Source organism: Gobio gobio, assembly GCF_949357685.1.
Source record: "Gobio gobio genome assembly, chromosome: 15".
Lineage (NCBI taxonomy): Eukaryota > Metazoa > Chordata > Actinopteri > Cypriniformes > Gobionidae > Gobio > Gobio gobio.
The window spans coordinates 18,708,443-18,727,369 of NC_137108.1; the positions used below are offsets into that span (position 1 = coordinate 18,708,443).

The following is an 18,927-nucleotide window of genomic DNA, read 5'->3' on the forward strand; positions in this document are numbered from 1 at the left end:
AGCCAAAATCGCGATTGCGGTTCGATTTCGATTAATCGTGCAGCCCTAGTCAGTTCAAGTTAATCCACTCATTGCTCATAATGCTGGAGTTATTCAGTGCTGAGTTTTGCACATTCTTCTTATATCAAATGATGTGTAGACACAATGTTAATACTGATTCATTATGCAGCTTCGTTGATTATAACAGAAATTGAGATCTCTTTTCACACTTTATATATAATCTATTCAGAATTTGAATAAAAGTTTTGTTTTTCATACTGCTTGGAAGAACAACGGCCATGTACAGACTGCAAAGTTTTGTAAAACATCCACATACTATACATGTTTTTTAATTGATTTTAATATAGTTAATATATTCAGATTTCAAAAGTTCAATCCATTTTCATGGTTCATTCTCTTTATTATTCATCCAGCACTTAGCCTGTGTTTTGATTCAGTATTAGTTAAAAAAAAAAGTTAATTAATTGGTTATTAGCAGGTACTGCCCAACTTGGTTGAAGGTATCGGCAAAATCCAACCTCTAGTGTAAAGCCTCATAAATAATGCTTTGATTTTTTTTTTTTTTTTATTCTTTCAGGCTCAATCGACGTCCCAGGGCAAGAGTCGCTATTTATTGATGCTTTTGCCCAAACGTGGCCCTCAGGCATTTAGCAGCTTCTGTGATGCTCTTAAGGCGACAGAGCAACATCACCTCTGCAGACTGCTTATGGACTTCACAGAGAAAGACGTAAGTTGGTGCCTCCACTTCAGGATCACACCCAGTTAGACTGACTTGACAGGTTTCTATAAGAACATAATGATTACAGCGATCACATAGTGAGGGACTAGGAAAGACTTCCTCAATGATGACAGCACAAGGTTAACAGATGTGTTGTAGTCAGAGGAAGAAACTTTGTGAATCATTATTCTAAATAATTGTCCCCTAAAGCAGCTATTTACTTGATGATCTGCACTTAATGACAAGAGAATAAAGCATATTCGTTTTTTTTTTATATATATCGCTTTCCAAACACTATCCCTGGTTTCACAGACAAGGCATAAAATAGTCTTAGACTAAAATGCATGTTTGAGCTTTTTTAACTAAAAGCAATTTGCACTGACAGATCTTAAAATATGTCAGTGCTGTTGTTTTGCCTCAAGATGCACACCAGTAATGTTTTTTTTTTTTTTTTTTTTTCTAGGGCACATTTATAAAAGCTAATTGAAGTAAGGCTGAATTCTGGCTTAGTCTAAGCCCTGTCTGTGAAACCGGGCTTATATATAATAAACTATTTTAATCATTTTCTTATCCAAAATACAAAATCTTCCCCAGACAATAAGTGACAGGAAGAGTTGTGGGATCAATCTTATAACCTTAGAGACATAGAAATCGAGCCACCCACAGAGGTCGGAGCTGGTTCAGTGGAATAAAAGAGAGGGAGAGAGAGTAGGATTAAAGGGGAAGTTGCTGTGCAGCAATGTCAATAGTTTACCACACCCAAACTGCAGTGAAGTACAAACTCTCCTTTCCCCTGGAACAATGAGTTATACACTGCCTTGAACTTTCTGTGTGGTGTGTATTCACATATAAAGCATGTAGTTAATGTAGGAGAGTGATTTTGTGTTTTGTTTTTAATCTTTACAGAAAAGCCTTTCAGAGCCCTCATTGTCTCTCCCAACTCAGGAATGTGTGATACCTGTGAAAAGAGCCAGGACTCATGGTGAGCACTTTGGGGTGTTTTTATTTGTGTTTGTGCACAAAAAAAACATGCTGTACACAGACTAAGCTAATGGTGGAATTCATCTAATGTGCACACATGCACTGATAAGCTGAGTTTACAAACAGTCAATGTGACAGTGCTGTTTTATTTTAGTAATATTTATATTAGGGCTGGGTAAAAAATATAGATTTCTCGCCTGCTGCACCCATGGTACAGCAGCAAAGTTCCTTGATTATTACGCAGGAATGAGAGAATATTTCCTAGCCATATCGGCCTAGATTTTCATTTTCCGTCGGTCTTAGTACACAATGTAACTATAGAAGAGCCATAACTACAGATTTAAAAAAAAAAAGTGGCGTGTTCCTTTAAATAATATTTCGTTTTTTATATATATATTAGTGCTGTCAGTTAAACGCGTTATTAACGACGTTAACGCAAACCTATTTTAACGGCGTCAATTTTTTTATCGCGAGATTAACGTTCTTTTTGGTCTAACAAACTTTGTAGTTTTTTCACATGCTGTTGCAGCAACTAGTAACGTTAGAAAAACTACAACACCACTCCGGATGTAGCTAGACCGGAAACAAAACATCAGGCACGCTGCGGCTGCCCACACTTGTTTGGGCCATTAAAAGAGTAGACGTGGATGGCAAGCGTGAGACGCCGAAATGAGAAACGTATTATGCCATGGTTTAACTCAGGGGTCTTCAACTAAAAGTGCTTGTCTTGAGCGCTGCTTTCTGCTCTGATGGTGCGTTCACACCGGACGCGAATGAAGCGTTTTGCGCGAGTGATTTAAGTCAATGCAAAGACGCAAATAGACATTCTGCGGCGCGAATTAAGGCCTGTACACACCGGGACGAATATCGCACGCGCTTATCGCCAGCGTTTTTCGTGACGTTTTTCGGCGCGTCTTGAGTGTTCACACCCAAGCGATTTCCACTGGCGCTGCGCCGAGTGAACGTGCACATTCAGTAGATGCGCTCCCGGTACACAAGGTGGTGCTGTGGCACTTTAAGCTTCTGACACTCGCTTGTCACACAGAAGAAAAGGAGAGACAGTATTTACGTGCTTGCCAAAACCACAGATATATTATGTCTATGGCAAAACCATTCACACACTTGTTGCTAACTGGCAAGCAGCATTAGCAGCCCATCTTCTTCTTTGTCTACTTACTACTTCTTCTTCGTATCAATGTGTGCTCGGCAAGACCGATTTTGTGCTTGAGCGCCACCAAGTCGTGTTTTACTGTCACTTCAGCAGCTCCAGGCACGTGAACAAAAGCGCTGATCTCATTGGTCGGCCAGTTTTTAACGCGCCGCGTCAAAATAAAAAAACGAACCCGAGGCGTTTTTTTTAAATGACGCTTTTACGCCTGGCGTTTTACGCGTCGGTGTGCACACCCACATTGGCACCCATTGTTTAGTCACGAGGCGTTAAACGTCGGCGATAAACGCGCGCGAAAATCGTCCCGGTGTGAACAGGCCTTTAAGCGGCGTGCATGTCGCGTCATTCGCGTCCGGTGTGAACGCACCTGCATGCTTGACAGCGCATCTGGGTCTGAACGTAGTAACAGTGAGCATTGCAACGTTAACTGTTTCATTAGCCTACGTCAAAAGGCTTCGCGGTCCGGATTTGGACCGGAGTCCGCTAGTTGGCGACCCCTGGTTTTACTGCACTATAGGCGGAGTCCTAGTTTACCTTGCATGTGCACTTTGTAATTTTATTTTGTATCACCCTGTTTTGATCCCTTAGAAAGGGCTGTTGAAGGGGCTGTTTGTGCAACAAAGTATTTTTTTTCACCCTTTTATTGATGGACAGTGTTACATTGTGTGAGCGATTATTTGCTCCAAGTGTGAATGACTGCTTCAAGTGAGAATGTTGGTGTGAAATCGAACACTACAGTATGCCAATGTTGTTTTCAATAAAACAAACATTTGAATAAAGCCAGCCGATCCACTTTTCTATGTTGATAAGAGCATTAAAATAAGAAAAAATAATGGGACAAAAAGAAATTAAGGGACATTTAGAATAAATAAAAATGTGCGATTAATTGTGATTAATTGTGAGTTAACTATGGCATTAATGCGATTCATCGCGATTAAATATTTTAATCGTTTGACAGCACTAATATATATATATATATATATATATATATATCCAAAAGTTATCTAGTGCAGCTTTAATTTTAGTTTAAGTTTTAGTCATTTTGTTGTGCTTTTTATTTTATTTTTTTATTTCTGTTTAGTTAAATTTTTATTTTGTAAAATAGTTCATTTTAAGTAGTTTAATAGTACTTTTTTTTTTTTTTTTTGGTTTTTCATGTAATATTTATATTTCAGCTTTATTTCAATGACCGAAAAATATATTCAATAGTTTTAGTTAAAGCTTTTGGAACACCGCTTGGCCAATCAAATTAGAGGACCGGAAACTAACTGAAGCATGTTTAATGCATAAAAGTAAATTATGATATAAACCTAATAATTTTGAGCTGAAATGGGTGATGTGTATGTATTTTTTGTATGTTTTAGAGTCCATGGAGATGTGTTTAGATGCCGACTCTCCCGTGACCACAGCTGTACTTCCCTGCTCACCGGAATTTTACCAGTCCCACAGATCACAGGTATAAGGACACAAACTCTTTTTCTTTCAATTTATTTGCATATATTTTACGCTATTTTAGCTCAGTGTGAACCTCTATGCAAATGTCTTTCCTTCCAGGCTTACCCAATGCGCTCCAGCCCGCGAGGATTGGCCCTGGTGCTGAGTAATGTGAGGTTTGACTCTGCAAACACTGATTTGGACATCCGGAGGGGAGGAGAGGTGGATGAGGAGACGCTGAGGAGACTTCTCACGGAGCTGGATTTTACAGTCAGCCTGCACAAAGACCTAACAGCAGAGGTGAGTTAGACACACTGCAAAGTCAGACTGCCCTGCAAAGCTGCAAAGTGATTTATTATTTTTTTGTGTTTGTTTTTCAGGGAATGCGTGGGCGTCTAGAACAGTTTGCCCAGCGGCAGGAGCATGCAGAGTATGACTGCGCTGTTGTGTGTTTACTCTCTCATGGTGTTGAGGGATCTATCTACGGGACAGACGGACAGTTGTTGGAGGTGCACCTGATTTTAATACCTAATTAAAAACTAACTAATACTTAGTTATACATACAGTTGTACATTTAATATATGTGTTCCCTGTAAAGTAAATTTACTGCCTTGCAAAAGATTCCTTTAGATATCAAACTTTTTTTTTTTAAACTTCAGACAAAGATTCAAACTCTTCAATCTCTCTCTGTCTCTCAGTTGGACTGGGTGTTTGAGGTTTTTGATAACGCCCGCTGCCCTCTGCTCCAGAATAAGCCAAAGATGTTCTTCATTCAGGCTTGTCGAGGAGGTGAGAGTTATTAGTCTTTAACCAGTGATTTTTTTAAAATATATATATATATTTAAATGTACACTACCAGTCAAACATTTGGACGCACTCAGTATTGCTATTGTTAGCTAAAATTAAAACTCATTTTTATTTATTGAAATGAAGCTGAAATAAAATAAAGTAGAAATATTAGATGAAAATCTTATTCTTAAAAAATTTAAAAAATTTAATGTTGATGTACTAAAATGTCAAAATCTAGAACTGAAATAAAAATAATTTAAATCTAAATTTTAAAGATAATTCTCTAATTCTCATTATCTTAACATTTAAACAGGCAACGTGTACCACAGGATACATTTAGTCTCTTGAAGGAGGCACGAGAGAGAATTTTCATCCAGTACTGTTGTCAATATCATAGTTGGGTCTGTTTTAGGGCTGAAACGATTCATCGAGTTACTCGATTAACTCGATTACAAATATTCCTCTAGGCAAAAACTCTGCCTCGAAGCCTTGTTAAATTCCTATGACGTGCACTATACGCGCAGGGATCTGATTCAGACGGACCGCTGTTCAATGTTCAGGAAGCACACCATAGCGCATTGATTTAGTTGGTGTGATGACGGAGAGTAAAGATGTCCATAAACGGCAGAGAATGTCTAAAGTTCGGGATCATTACATTCTTAAAAAAGAAGAGCACAAGGTGCAATTTGTCTACTGCAAAGTAGACCTGGCATTCAACAGCAATACGTCTTCAATGGTAACGTGGCCTAAGCCTATACATTGATGTTCGCTGATTTTAATCTCATACTGTATTTGTAGCGATGTCGTGATGCGGTTTGACTAGATATGATGTTTAGCTTTGATGTTTTTAAGTAGTAAACGTATTCACGTTCAATTGCAAGAGAGTATAGCCTAAAAAAAAGAACCCCTTCACACACACACACACGCATGCACCCTCGTCTCTCACGCGTCAGTCAGACCAATCACGGCAATGCATCACATATGCTTAAACTTTTATGTAGCCACGCAACAATAATTTCAGCATGCGTTCACTGTATACACCGGGACGTAATGTTGTGACGCGATTTTTCGAATGGATGCTTCACCTAAAATGCACCGTGATGCAAGCCAAATGCAGTGTTCTATTGAAAATGAATGTATGTATTTCTGCTGTACCAAACTGCAATGAAGCAACTGGTCTGACTGGGGCGTCACTCTTCCTCACGCACGGCACGATTGCGCGCACACACACACACACACACACACACACACACACACACACACTTGAATGCTTTTATTTGGATCTGAAAGACATTGCAAAGAAGACAAGATCCAAATACTCTGGGAAGAGTTATATTATTACATATTATTTGTTTGTAGCCTAATGGTAAATGCTGCAGGTGTAGAAATCTACATAAAACAGATATTTACTTTGATGTCAGGGCTAGATTACAGCACGAAACCTGTTGTGCATATTAATAAATTAAATTGCTTTTCCTCTTCATTTTCGTTATGCATTATTTTTTTTGGTTGTTTAAAACCACACACAATTTTTTTTTATCTGATTAATTGATCGATTAAGTGCTAGATTAATCGATTACAAAAAGAATCGATAGTAGGGATGTTAACCGATGAACGTTTGACCGATGGTTGACCGTATCAACGTTAACCGATCAAAGTTGTCGGTTGTTGGTAAAAAAAAAAAAAAAAAGTGATCTCTAAATTAGGCTATTATAGACCGTGGACTAAACGCTACTACAGTTAGCCATCTCATTCCAAAATCTTTTTGTGTGAAGTGAAGAAATCCTTCACACTCAATTTTTCATAACTGTTTGTACTTAACAAACCAATAAAAACATTTGGCGCGAGGTCACAGCGTTTGGGTTTGCGCGCTCACAAGGTTTGCGGTTAGAGCCAGGGCAGACGACAGTATGAAGCGTGCAAAGAAAAGTAGTGTGTGGGACCATTTCACCAAAAAGAACGACACAGATGTAAGTTGCAACTTGTGTGATACAGTGCTTAATTAGAAGGCGCACAGTGAGTTAGACCTGCCTTGGCCGGTGCGTCTTTTACGCATTCTGAAGGTGCCTGTTTTATCCATTGGTTTTATCGTGTTGCAGTCTATTAGACAACATTCCGCATAAGATGGGCTTACATTTGGAAATATATTACTAATATATTATTAAATATATTATTATTTAATAATATATTATTAAATATATTATTAATATATTATCTACATTTCAGTGGTGACACATAAGGTGTTGATCATCATCATTCTTTATTATTGTTAGCACTACCTCGAACTAAACGAAACAGCTCTTCGGAGCTGTCATTTTCTTTAATCAGCCGCGGCAATGTTTCAAATGAGCTTCTAACGCTAGACAAATGCCTTTATTTTCAACGCGATCACCTTGTACCCAAACCATTTCGAGACTAAGGAGCCATTTGTCTTCCGATAAAAAACAAGCTCCTCAGCGCCGCGTTTGCGGGACTCATGTTTCGCGCTGTAGGGGATTTTAAAAAAGTGACGTGAGTGGAAGGCAGGCGGCGGCGCCGGGACTGTGTGTGTGAGAGCGGGAGGCAGAGCGGCAGAGAGATGCGACAGAGCTGCGAAATTGCAGGCGCGGCTCGCGGCTGTTATTTCAAATAGCGCAGCATATTTTAAACTAATCGGTTAACCGGTTTCAACCGGCTAATGAGGCTTGGTAGTCGGTCAAGAAAATGTTTAGTTTTCGCCATCCCTAATTGATAGCTGCAGCCCTAGTCTGTTTGGAGTATGTGGATCATGTGACTTTTCTGTGCTCGTTTTGTCAGTTTGACCTAAAGCCAACACACCCACCCATGGTGCTGGACATTCTGATTTTGTAGAAAGTAGGCATCTATTAATCTTACTTTTTTCAGAAAATAATGTAAAACAACTGCTAATATTAATTGTGAGCATTGTCTTAAGATGTTGAAAAAGAAAATTAAGTTATATGTGACTCAGACTTTTCGCATTTTGAAAAGTATGCATCTCCCAGGATACGTTGCCCTATTAGGGTATAAAAAAAGGATTTTCCACAGCATTGACAATGAGTGGTGTCACCACAACTGTCACCCAAGAATATGCAACAATGCAATGACCAGTACAGACAGCTCAGTTTACCTTGAGACTAGGGCTGGGCAATTTAATCGATTCTGCGATATAAATCGATATTTTTTCTCCCAAGAAAGTATCGATGTTTAAGCCGCGAGTATCGATACATCCATAAGTCCCATTCAAATCCCCGTGTTTACCCCCATTTGCGTTGCAGGAAGAGCGATTTGGTCAGCCAGCCGCTAGTACCGCTGTAGAGCAAGTTAACTTACCCGTCCCGTACTACTAACTTTACGCCGACGTCTACCTCTTGTTGTTTACGGAGTCAGAGCGAGGAGATTTAAATAAATGGCGGCGAATATAAATCCAGCGCCTTCATGCTTAAAAGCAGATGTGTGGGAGCACTTTGGGTTTAAAAAGAAGAAGGAAAGCGACGACTTAGACTCAGGGGTCAACAACATGAGTCGCCCGCAAGGACCACACGAGTTGCCCGCGGGTCTGTTCTAAAAATAGCTCACCATAGCGTTCAGCCGCTTCCGTGTTCATTTAAGCACAGGGCTCCAGACCGAAGCCGAATATATACTAGTATCTGTAAATAATAAACTGCAAAATACTATTTAAATATTACTCCTGCATGTTCTGCGTCTGTGTGGATGACGAGCGCCGCGCGCGCACTCGCTCTTGTAGTCTCTGCCGACCGTCACTTCATGAGAATTTACCATTTACCGTTTCATTTGAGAAAACTGGTTGCGTCTCATTCTGCTCCTGGTTCAGTAGTCAGGGCACTGATCAGGACATGAGTCAATGGGCTGATCCCTGATCAGTGCCCTGACTGAACTAGGGAGCTGAATAAGACGCGCACCCACTGTCATATCATCATGAACACAGACACTGGTAATCACGGCAACCCGTCAAAATAAAAGTTCGGTTTAACGTGAAGAGATTGACTACAGATTGTAACCTACAGTACATTAAGCTACGTCTCTATGTAATAATAATACGTCTCTACTAATAATAATAATTATGAAATAAATAATACTAATTATATAATTATTAATGGTTGCTTATTTTTCACTTGATCTTTCATTTATAAACAATGTTTACTTTTAAACAGCATACAGCCTTTACATGTTTATGTATTATTTACTTATGATTATCATCATATATAATAAAACATTTATTTAAAAAAAAAATAGTGGTATTGTACCGACTACTGGAACTACTACTATACTCTTTCAGGTGTAAAACAGTTTGGATAGCTGTTAATATGAGAATTATGATGCATTATTTAAGAGTTTTAAGTATTATATAACATGAGTAGCTCTCTTTGACTTTCTTTTTAAAAAAGTAGCTCTCAAATGAAAAAAAGACCCTTGACTTAGACAAAGCATCGCGGTTGGTTTGCAAGCTGTGTGACACAAACGTGAAATACTCTGGAAATACTACCAAACGTCAGTGTCAAGCTAAAAAAGCTGTCAAAGAAACTGTTCAGAACAGGCCACTTGCTGCAATTTTTAAAACTCCATTGTTAATTGCAATACTGCACTTTATTTACTTTTCAAAGGCTTGTAAGCTACAGTTTGCACTGTTTCAATAAATGGAACTAATTTTCTGAACACATCTTTGATTCATTTTCTCCAGCATTTGCAAGCTGTAGACTCTCTGTCCAGTCAGAGACATATTGTGTAATTGATGATTTTAGTTTTCAGTTCAGTTAATTCAATCCAAGTAAATGAAACACTCACAAGATGTCACCAAAATCACTCTGTCCCCTTTAAATCTTTCAGAAAATGATGTAAGTGTATTGAATTATATCGAATCGTATCGAATCGTATCATTGGCTGAATATCGTGATATATATCGTATCGTGAGATAAGTGTATCGCTACAGCCCTACTTGAGACACCACTCATTGTCAATACTGTGGATAATCCTTTTTTATACCCTAATAGGGCAACGTATCCTGGGAGATACAACTCATAAAATCCAAACTATATCAAATATTTCAAAAATTCCTTTTGAATATGTTTTACTTAAGTCCAGATGATATAAAACATTTGTGATTTATAAAAAAAAAAAATTCCACTCTTGCCTGTTTAAGGGTTAAAAAAAATGTTTGAATACAAATTGGGACGAAGTATGAATATTTTTACAAAACCGAATTTGAAGACTTAAAACCCAAAAATAAATGGACGAGATGGACAGAATAGTCATGGTTTGACTGGTAATGTTTTTTTTTTTTTTTTTTTTTTTATATAAATGTGTATTGAGAAATATATAGCAGTATTCCTCTGACACAAGTGCTGACACAATAATTGAAAAATGACATGTATCTGTCAAGTAATCGTCTGTTTCAGTTGTTGGTGACTGAGGTTAAGATCTACCATTACATGCCTCATGCCAACATTTTATTAGTTTTATTCAGCTGAAACATTTGAATAGATTTGTGTCAGTGTTTTTATCAAACAACCTAGGTGGAGTCAACCAATAAAAATGCTGCAAATGCAAAAACTGCTGTTCAAAAGTTTTTGATCGGTAAGATTTTTTGTTTTTAGAAGCAATCCCTTATGCTCACCAAGGCTGCATTTAGTTAGTTAAAAATACAAAAAATATATATATATTGTGAAATATTATTAAATTGTTAAATAACTGATTTCTATTTGAATATATTTTAAAATGTAATGTATTCCTGTGATGCAAAGCTGAATTTTCAGCATCACTGCTCCAGTCTTCAGTGTCACATGATCCTTCAGAAATCATTCTAATATAATGACTTGCTGCTCAAGAAACACTTATGATTATTATCAATGTTGAAAACAGTTGTGTAAAAATATTTTTAGGATTCTTTGATAAATAGAAAGTTCAGAAGAACAGCATTTATCTGAAATATAAAGCTTTTGCAACATTGTACTACCGTTCAAAAGTTTTGGGTCAGTAAGAATTTATTTATTTTTTGGGGGAAAGAACTTAAAGAAATGATTACATTTATTCAGCAAGGATGTATTACATTTGATCAAAAGTGACGATGAAGACATTTATAATGTTACAAAAGATTCTATTTAAAATAAATGCTGTTATTTTGAACTTTCTATTCATCAAAGAAGCCTAAAAAAAGTTTTGCTCAACTGTTTTTAACATTGATAATAATAATAAATCAGGGTTCCCACTCGTCCTGGAAAACCTGGAAAATTGATGACAAATTTTCCAGTCCTGGAAAACACATGGAAAATTAGAGAAAATGTAAAATGTCCTGGAAAATCTTGTTGTTGTCTGGGAAAATTCTTTAAAAAAAAGTTATTTCTTTAGCTGAGTATAAAGAGTTTATCGCTGGCCCAAACAATTAGCGCTAGTTGTAGAAAGCACATGTTCAGGAATGCTGAGTTTGATACGTGTAAGTAGTATTTTGAAAAATGTTTAGTCTTGTGTTGCCACTTGCAGCTGTTAGCTAACACTATTAACGGCTCAAATGTATGCAGTGAAAGTTAACTCGTAAGCTGCTAACTAATCACATAATTTTGATATTTTGTCACATTTGTGTGTTATAAAGTCAGAATTGCATGATATAAACTCGCAATTCTGACCTTTTCTTCACAATTGACTTTTTTGCGCAGTTTCGAGTTTATATCTTGCAATTCTGACTTCTTTTCTCAGAATTGTGAGATCTAAACTGCAAGTTATAAAGTCCAATTCTGAGGAAAAAAGAATTTGGACAATTTTTGCATTTATATCTCAAATATGTAAACTCGCAATTGCGAGAGTCAGAATAGCGAGATAAAAAGTCACAATTACCTTTTCTTTCTATTCTGTGGTGTAAACAAGCTTCCATAGTCTTAAAGGGGTGGTAAAACACATTGTTTTGAAGGCTTGATTGTGTTTGTGGGGTGCACTGTAACATGTGTTAATGCTTCGTTTTTAAAAAAAAATCATTATTTTTCATATATTTGACATTTATTCTACACTGCTCTGTCCCTCCTTGTAAAACGGTCTGATGCTTTCCGGGTTGTATGAAGCCAGTCCCTCAAAAATACGCAATGGGCTCAGATTGGTTAGCTGGCCCAGTGTGTTGTGATTCGCTAACCGCAGTGTATGTTTGTCGGAAACGTCACGCCCCTTACCTTACCGGTAGACTTTGCTTATTTAGACTTTGATTATAGCCAAATATCTGTCGCAAGAACTATTAACCCAAAACACTAAACACTGGCTTTACTATAGTAGCCAAATCACACACAGAACCATGTTTAGCATGCCTGTAGATACACAATACATAAAAGCTCTACTCAAAGAATCATTTACACTAATGCCAAGTTCGCTGTTGAGATTTTAACGTTAGTGTTTGTAACGATAGGTGTTCGTCGGATAACGTTAAGTATGAATGAGCATTTAACAGACTGGTTTGCAGAACAGTGTTGTCATCTGTTTACTTCCTTGCTACAACCTATTACAGGAAAACACATCGATGAAAAATAAATCAGACTTACAGGTTGTGGCCCGTAAACAGCTTCTGTTTGTGAATCCAGCTTTCAGGTCAAGCCATTGTGCATATCCTGTATTGAACTCGCGAACATTGTGAAAGTTTTCCTCCGTGAAATGTGCTGCGGGAGGGAGCCCCGCGCGCGTCGTGCATTCACACACTGGCAGTGTTTGTCTTATGCAGCTGACGTTGTGCAAATCCGGTGTTGAACTCGCGAACATTGTGAAAGTTTTCCTCCGTGAGATGTGCTGCGGGAGCCCCGCACGTGCCTGTTCCCTTCTGTCTCATACACACGTGCATATAACATGTTGTATGTTAAACGCTCTGCAACGCACCCCTGTCCCTATGAAGGCTGAACAAAGCAAGTACCCCAGACCTGCAATCCGGATGAATATAACAGCGTTTCCTCGGCATCGCGGCAACAACACTCCAGCCTAACTATACCACAACAGCGCCGCGATACAAAATGGCCTCACCCCCCCTTATTTAATATTCTTGGAGGAGGGGTTTATGTAAATATTGAGTCTGGTGATGTCACCAACCCTGGAGGAATGTGTGTAGTCGCCTGCTGGCCGTTTGCTGTAGTTCTTAGAAACTGATTTCTTTAAAAGCAAATATCTCCCTTTGCTTTAAACTTTGAACATTGTAACTTTGCAGATGTTGTTTATGCTCAAGCAGCAACATTACACGCTAGCTTAAGTTAGAATATTGAAATCGTGGTTTACTACCCCTTTAATGTATGATTAAGAGCTCATATTGAAAAATGCTGGATTGTTAAGTAATGGCAATAAACTGTACCGCTTTTAAAGACTTAGAAAGCAATATTTGGCATGATCCTTGTCTTTTATTCCCGCCGTAGTAAAATTGAAAATGTCCTGGAAAAGTACTGGAAAATGGTTGCTGAAAAAGAGTGGGAACCCTGTAAATGTTTCTTGAGCAGCAAATCATCAAATTAGAATGATTTCTGAAGGATCATGTGACACTGAAGACAGGAGTAGTGATGCTGAAAATTTAGCTTTATCATCACAGGAATAAATTACATTTTAAAATATATTACAATAGAAAACAGTTATTTTACATTTTAATAATATTTCACAATATTACAGGTTTATTATTTGTATTTTTAATAAAATAAATGCAGCCTTGGTGAGCATAAGAAACTTCTTCTAAAAACATCTTACCGATCAAAAACTTTTGAATGGCAGTGTACCTCGCGAGCAGGGACTTTTTTGGGGGGAAATATTAACCCGGAACGTCATTTAGACCCTGCAAACCTAGCACCACCCCTAAGTCCCTAGTTTCTGGGGAAAGTTCCTGCGGTGGAAACGCGTTTCTTTATTGTATTTTAACTTGGCCATGAAATCTGAAACTTAAAATCTAAATCTAAAATATTGATGGAAGCTGGCATTAGTGTTAAAAAACTAACAAGCAAGCAGGCAAGCAAACAAACATTTCTTTATATTTCAGAGGAGATGGACAACGGTGTGGACCAGTTGGATGGCCAGGAGCGTACTCAATCTCCAGGCTGTGAACAGAGAGATGCTGGGAGAGAGGAGGAGAGAGACAACAAAGAGAGGGAGGAGAAAGAAAGGGAGACCCTGAGAGTCAAACTGCCCCAGAGATCCGATATGATCTGCGGCTTTGCCACCCTCAAAGGTTTCAGTGTGTACATGTTGTTGTATATTTCTTAATCACACATTAAGTGATTTTTATTTTAATTCTTCATGTCACATCTAGAGGCTGTGCAGATTGCTGACGTGTTGCGATTTGTGTGTGTTTTGTGCTTCAGGCACTGCTGCGATGAGAAACACCAAGAAAGGGTCCTGGTTTATTCAGGAACTCAACACAGCCATCAGACAGAGAGCCAACAACACACACATGTCAGACATACTTGTGCAGGTAAAACGGTTTAGTCCAGTGTCTTTTTTGAGTAGACCGATTTTTCTCTGATCTTTGGTTTTCAAACAGTGTAACCATTTTACATTTTGTACCTTACAGATTGATATTGAATTCAGTTGATATCCATTTAAAGTCAGATTTTAGAGACAAACTACATGCAACATCCTGCAAAGCATGTGAAAAACATATGACACAAAAAAAACTCAAAAGTATTTTTAAATTGTATATAAAGGTTCAAAGACTGTTTCATTTGATACATCAGGCTTTTAGAGAGGCGATATTAAGTGGCATGGCATCTTGCGCACAGAAGCCATTGGCACATCTGGTTGTCATAGGGTTTTTCCTGAATTGAAAATGTTTTGGTGTCCTACCAAAGCCTTATTTAATCAGTTATTGTGATTTATGAGTGATGTAGATGACTGCTGCATTTGTGACAGGGCGCATGTTAACTGAGAGCCCCACGCACTCTATTCGTCTTCAAACTAAGCACTGTCTTAGCTCTTTCTCCCTCACACATAAATCAAAATCACCTGAACTGACACAATAGTAAAAGGTCGGAAGACCGAATCCATGTTCCACCTGGCGCATTCGGGTATTTTTTTTCTCTGAATTACAGCTGGGTGTGAATTGCGCTCAAAAAACCCTTTCATCTTCTCTGACAAGCATTCCACACATGCAGCTGACATAAACCATACTTTCAATAAACTAAATGAAAAAAATAAATCCTATCCAGGGATGAAGTGTCTCATGTTCACACTAGGGATGTGAAGGTGAGGAAATTTTCCCACCGGTTAATCAACGTGTGACAAGTCCGGTAATACCAGTATCACAGGCGTGGGCTTTTAAATCGCTAATTCTAAACCGAAAGTAAAATGCGCACAGCCGCTCAGGCATTCATAACCGAGCGGAGCAAAGTGAGTGTTTTCAGTGAATTCTTATGAAAGTTGGCCGTGCGCATTTTACTTTCGGTTTAGAATAAGCGCCAATTCGGGGGCAGGTTGCTTGAATGGTGGGTTCATAAGTAGTGGTGTGCTGGTTTCAGAATTAGTGATGACGATTATGATGTGAGTCAAATGTGACGGTTCGTAACATAACCGTAGTCGGGGGGGGGGGGGGGGGGGGTGATGATGTTTGTCTGTTATAGGACAACTTAGTTTGAATAAACGAGCAGACACTGATTAGCTACTTGCTATAAGTTTATTTATATACACACAGTAAACAAATCCTTAACAACAAAAAAAACCTTTGCAATGAACATGCTATGTTTTAAATAAATCACACACAGTAAACTAATCCTTTAAAACAAGTAGGCTACTTAAATTCTATAAGAGCTGCATAAAAATGAATGAGTAGCCTAGGCCTAAATTACAAATGATAAAATCTACATACCTTTACCAAAGAAAAAGAAAAAAGTCGAACAACGACTGTTGTGATAATACCTTAATTAAACGAACTAAATACTGGAAACAAAAAAAGTGCAATGACATTTTAAATTTCTAATCTTTTTCGACTTCCAAGTTCCGTGACAGGAACACCATGTTCACTTTACTTGGTTTTAGTGACGATCTGACAGGGGTAGCTATGTTACCCGCAGTGCTAAAAACTCGCTCTGATGCTGTGCTTGTAGCACAAATACACATGTATTTACGTGCCAATTTTGCTAAGAGCGGATAGCGTGTTTCATTGTCTCTCCACCATGCTAGTGGATTAGCCGTAGAGTCAATTGGTTGTTCTTGGAGATAGCGGGTTAACTCCGTGTCAGTGCGCGCTCTGATCGGTAAAGGGGCAGAGATTTCAGACCTCCGTTTATTAAAGGGTTAGTTCACCCAAAAATGAAAATTCTGTCATTAATTACTCACCCTCGTGTCGTTGGACACCCGTAAGACCTCCGTTCATATTCGGAACACAAATGAAGATATTTTAGTTGAAAGCTGATGGCTGAGAAAGGCTTCAGACAGGCCTCCATTGGCATTCAGTACATTGACACTTCCAAGATCCATGAAAGGCACTTAAAACATTGTTACAAAGTCCATCTCACCACAGTGGCTCTACAATAATTTTACGATGCGACAACAATAGTTTTTGTGCGCAAAAAAAAATCAAAATAACACCTTTATCCAACTTGTTCTCGACTTCCGTGTGTGCCTCCACGACGCATGCGCGAGAATATGACGTAGCGCCGGCGTTCGTGAATCCATGAAATACACACTTAAGCCCCATTTTGAGCACTACGCCGAGACCTAAAGCACGATCAATGTAGAATCCAACAGCTTAGACACGCGTGTCTTCCTCTGCTCGTAAACAAATCGCTTCTGGGTCATCTGTCCGAGCGCCGGATCTGCGTCATATTCTCGCGCATGCGTCGTGGAGGCATACACGGAAGTCGAGAACAAGTTGGATAAAGGTGCTATTTTGATTTTTTTTTGCGCACAAAAACTATTGTCGTCGCATCTTAAAATTATTGTAGAGCCACTGTGGTGAGATGGACTTTGTAACGACGTTTTAAGTGCCTTTCATGGATATTGGAAGTGTCAATGTACTGAATGCCAATTGAGGCCTGTCTGAAGCCTTTCTCAGCCATCAGCTTTCAACTAAAATATCTTCATTTGTGTTCCGAATATGAACGGAGGTCTTACGGGTGTCCAACGCCATGAGGGTGAGTAATTAATGACCGAATTTTCATTTTTGGGTGAACTAACCCTTTAAGGAGATCTCCAAGATTTCTCTTCTTGGTAGGGGGTGGTACACAGACCTCCCCCGAATCATCTCCAGCAGTAGCAGCCTCCTAAGCACCACTAACTCTAACACTAAAACTAAAACTAACAGCTGAGGGAACCTATCTAAAAAAATTATAATTTTTTTTTTTATGTTTGTAAAAAATATTTTAATAACACAGTTTTGGCGGTTATAGAGTTCTAATGACGGTGTTTAACTATAACCGTCGGTCTCACGGTTATATACTAACCGTCACACCCCTATTCATAAGCTTATTATTCTTAATGAAAAACACAACAAAACCGTAAAATGACAAACTCCCTTAAATAGGCGCTTTTACATTTTGCTTTGAAACCAAATCTTCCGCGATCATCTTGTCAGTCAGCTCCTCACTCTCGTGATGAATGAAATCTGACTCCTGCTGCTGATCTGTGCTGCGACTCTTGTTTGGCTTCACTCTGTATAAAGCTGACACGTTCAGTTTTTATTTGTCGTGTCTACTATTCAAAAAATCTAAACGACGGTGGGGGGCAGTGCTGCAGTGGGCAAGTGATGTAACCGGCAACACCGACTATCGCAGCTAGCCTAGTTCACACAAATCTTTTGCGATTTTCTGACAGCCGGGATTCGCACACAACGCATCTGCTACTGTCCAACCTAATGACCTAATGATTTTGAACTGATTCATTTTAATAACTGGTTAAAACTAATTATCTGTCCAACACTGAGCTCATGAATCGGTGTATAATCATTTACTCTGAACATCTCTGAAATAAGAACGCAATCTGCTTATCCCATTTAGCAAGAGAGAAGTGGTTAGTAAGTATTAGCCTTAATAATCCACAGTATTTTCAATATATTTATATTGATAATGTGTAGTAAATTACCTAGAAAATCATTTTAGTTAAGACTGGAGTGAGGTGAAACCAGAACAAAGCAAGTTGTTAGCTAAGCTGCTAATTTTATCAATTTGTATATGGTTGAAAATGAGACCCTTTTTTTAATAAACTTTTTAATGCTACTTTTTAATATTGATATGATTATATACCAAAATAATTATATGTAAACAATGAGGAACAAAAGAAACAAACATCACGGTAAGAGATTATACATATTATGAGATATCAAAATAAGATGAGGAAAAATCACAAATAATCCAGTGCATTTATTTTAAATGAATTGTCAGTATTGGGCTCGCAGATCACATGGGTGGTGTACTTTTTAATGTGTGTGTGGATGACCATGTCTGTCAGCCACCACCGAAGACCATTTTTGACCCAGGAAAAACCCTGACTAAAACTTGTGATGTTCCGATGGATTGCGTCATGTGACCGAATAGTCGAATCCCAAAATTGAAAATCGAATACCAACCCACAGAACGAATATTCAAATATTCTGGTCCAGCCCTAGTTATATGCATTTATGTTTATTATTATAAGTTTTCTTTTTTATAATTTGTACAATGTATATAAATACATATTGTAAAAATTGATAACTCAATTTTTTTCATTTGCATAGGATTCAGCTGTGTCATTTGGAATTATAAAATATATTTTTGTTCACCACAACTAAAAAAAGTGAAATGTTCTAATTAAAGTTATACCAACCAGCAGGGCTATTTGCTAATACAAACTGACACTTACCAATCAGGTATTTTATATAATTGCAAACTAGCATGAGAGAAAATGCCACAAA

At 38.1% G+C, this 18,927-nt stretch overlaps 1 protein-coding gene across 3 annotated transcripts in view; it reads left to right on the forward strand.

Moving 5' to 3' along the window:
- casp2 (caspase 2, apoptosis-related cysteine peptidase) overlaps window positions 1–18,927 on the forward strand; it is a 45,468-nt gene that overhangs the window by 22,114 nt on the left and 4,427 nt on the right. For 2 of the 3 annotated variants that reach the window (XM_079837526.1, XM_079837527.1), the window contains 8 exons: window positions 578–727; window positions 1,625–1,700; window positions 4,232–4,323; window positions 4,422–4,601; window positions 4,682–4,810; window positions 5,000–5,090; window positions 14,086–14,280; window positions 14,408–14,517. In XM_079837526.1, coding sequence (XP_079693652.1) covers window positions 578–727; window positions 1,625–1,700; window positions 4,232–4,323; window positions 4,422–4,601; window positions 4,682–4,810; window positions 5,000–5,090; window positions 14,086–14,280; window positions 14,408–14,517 — 1,023 coding nt within the window. The remainder of the gene's footprint in view (window positions 1–577; window positions 728–1,624; window positions 1,701–4,231; window positions 4,324–4,421; window positions 4,602–4,681; window positions 4,811–4,999; window positions 5,091–14,085; window positions 14,281–14,407; window positions 14,518–18,927) is intronic. The other variant, XM_079837528.1, reaches the window with a different exon arrangement.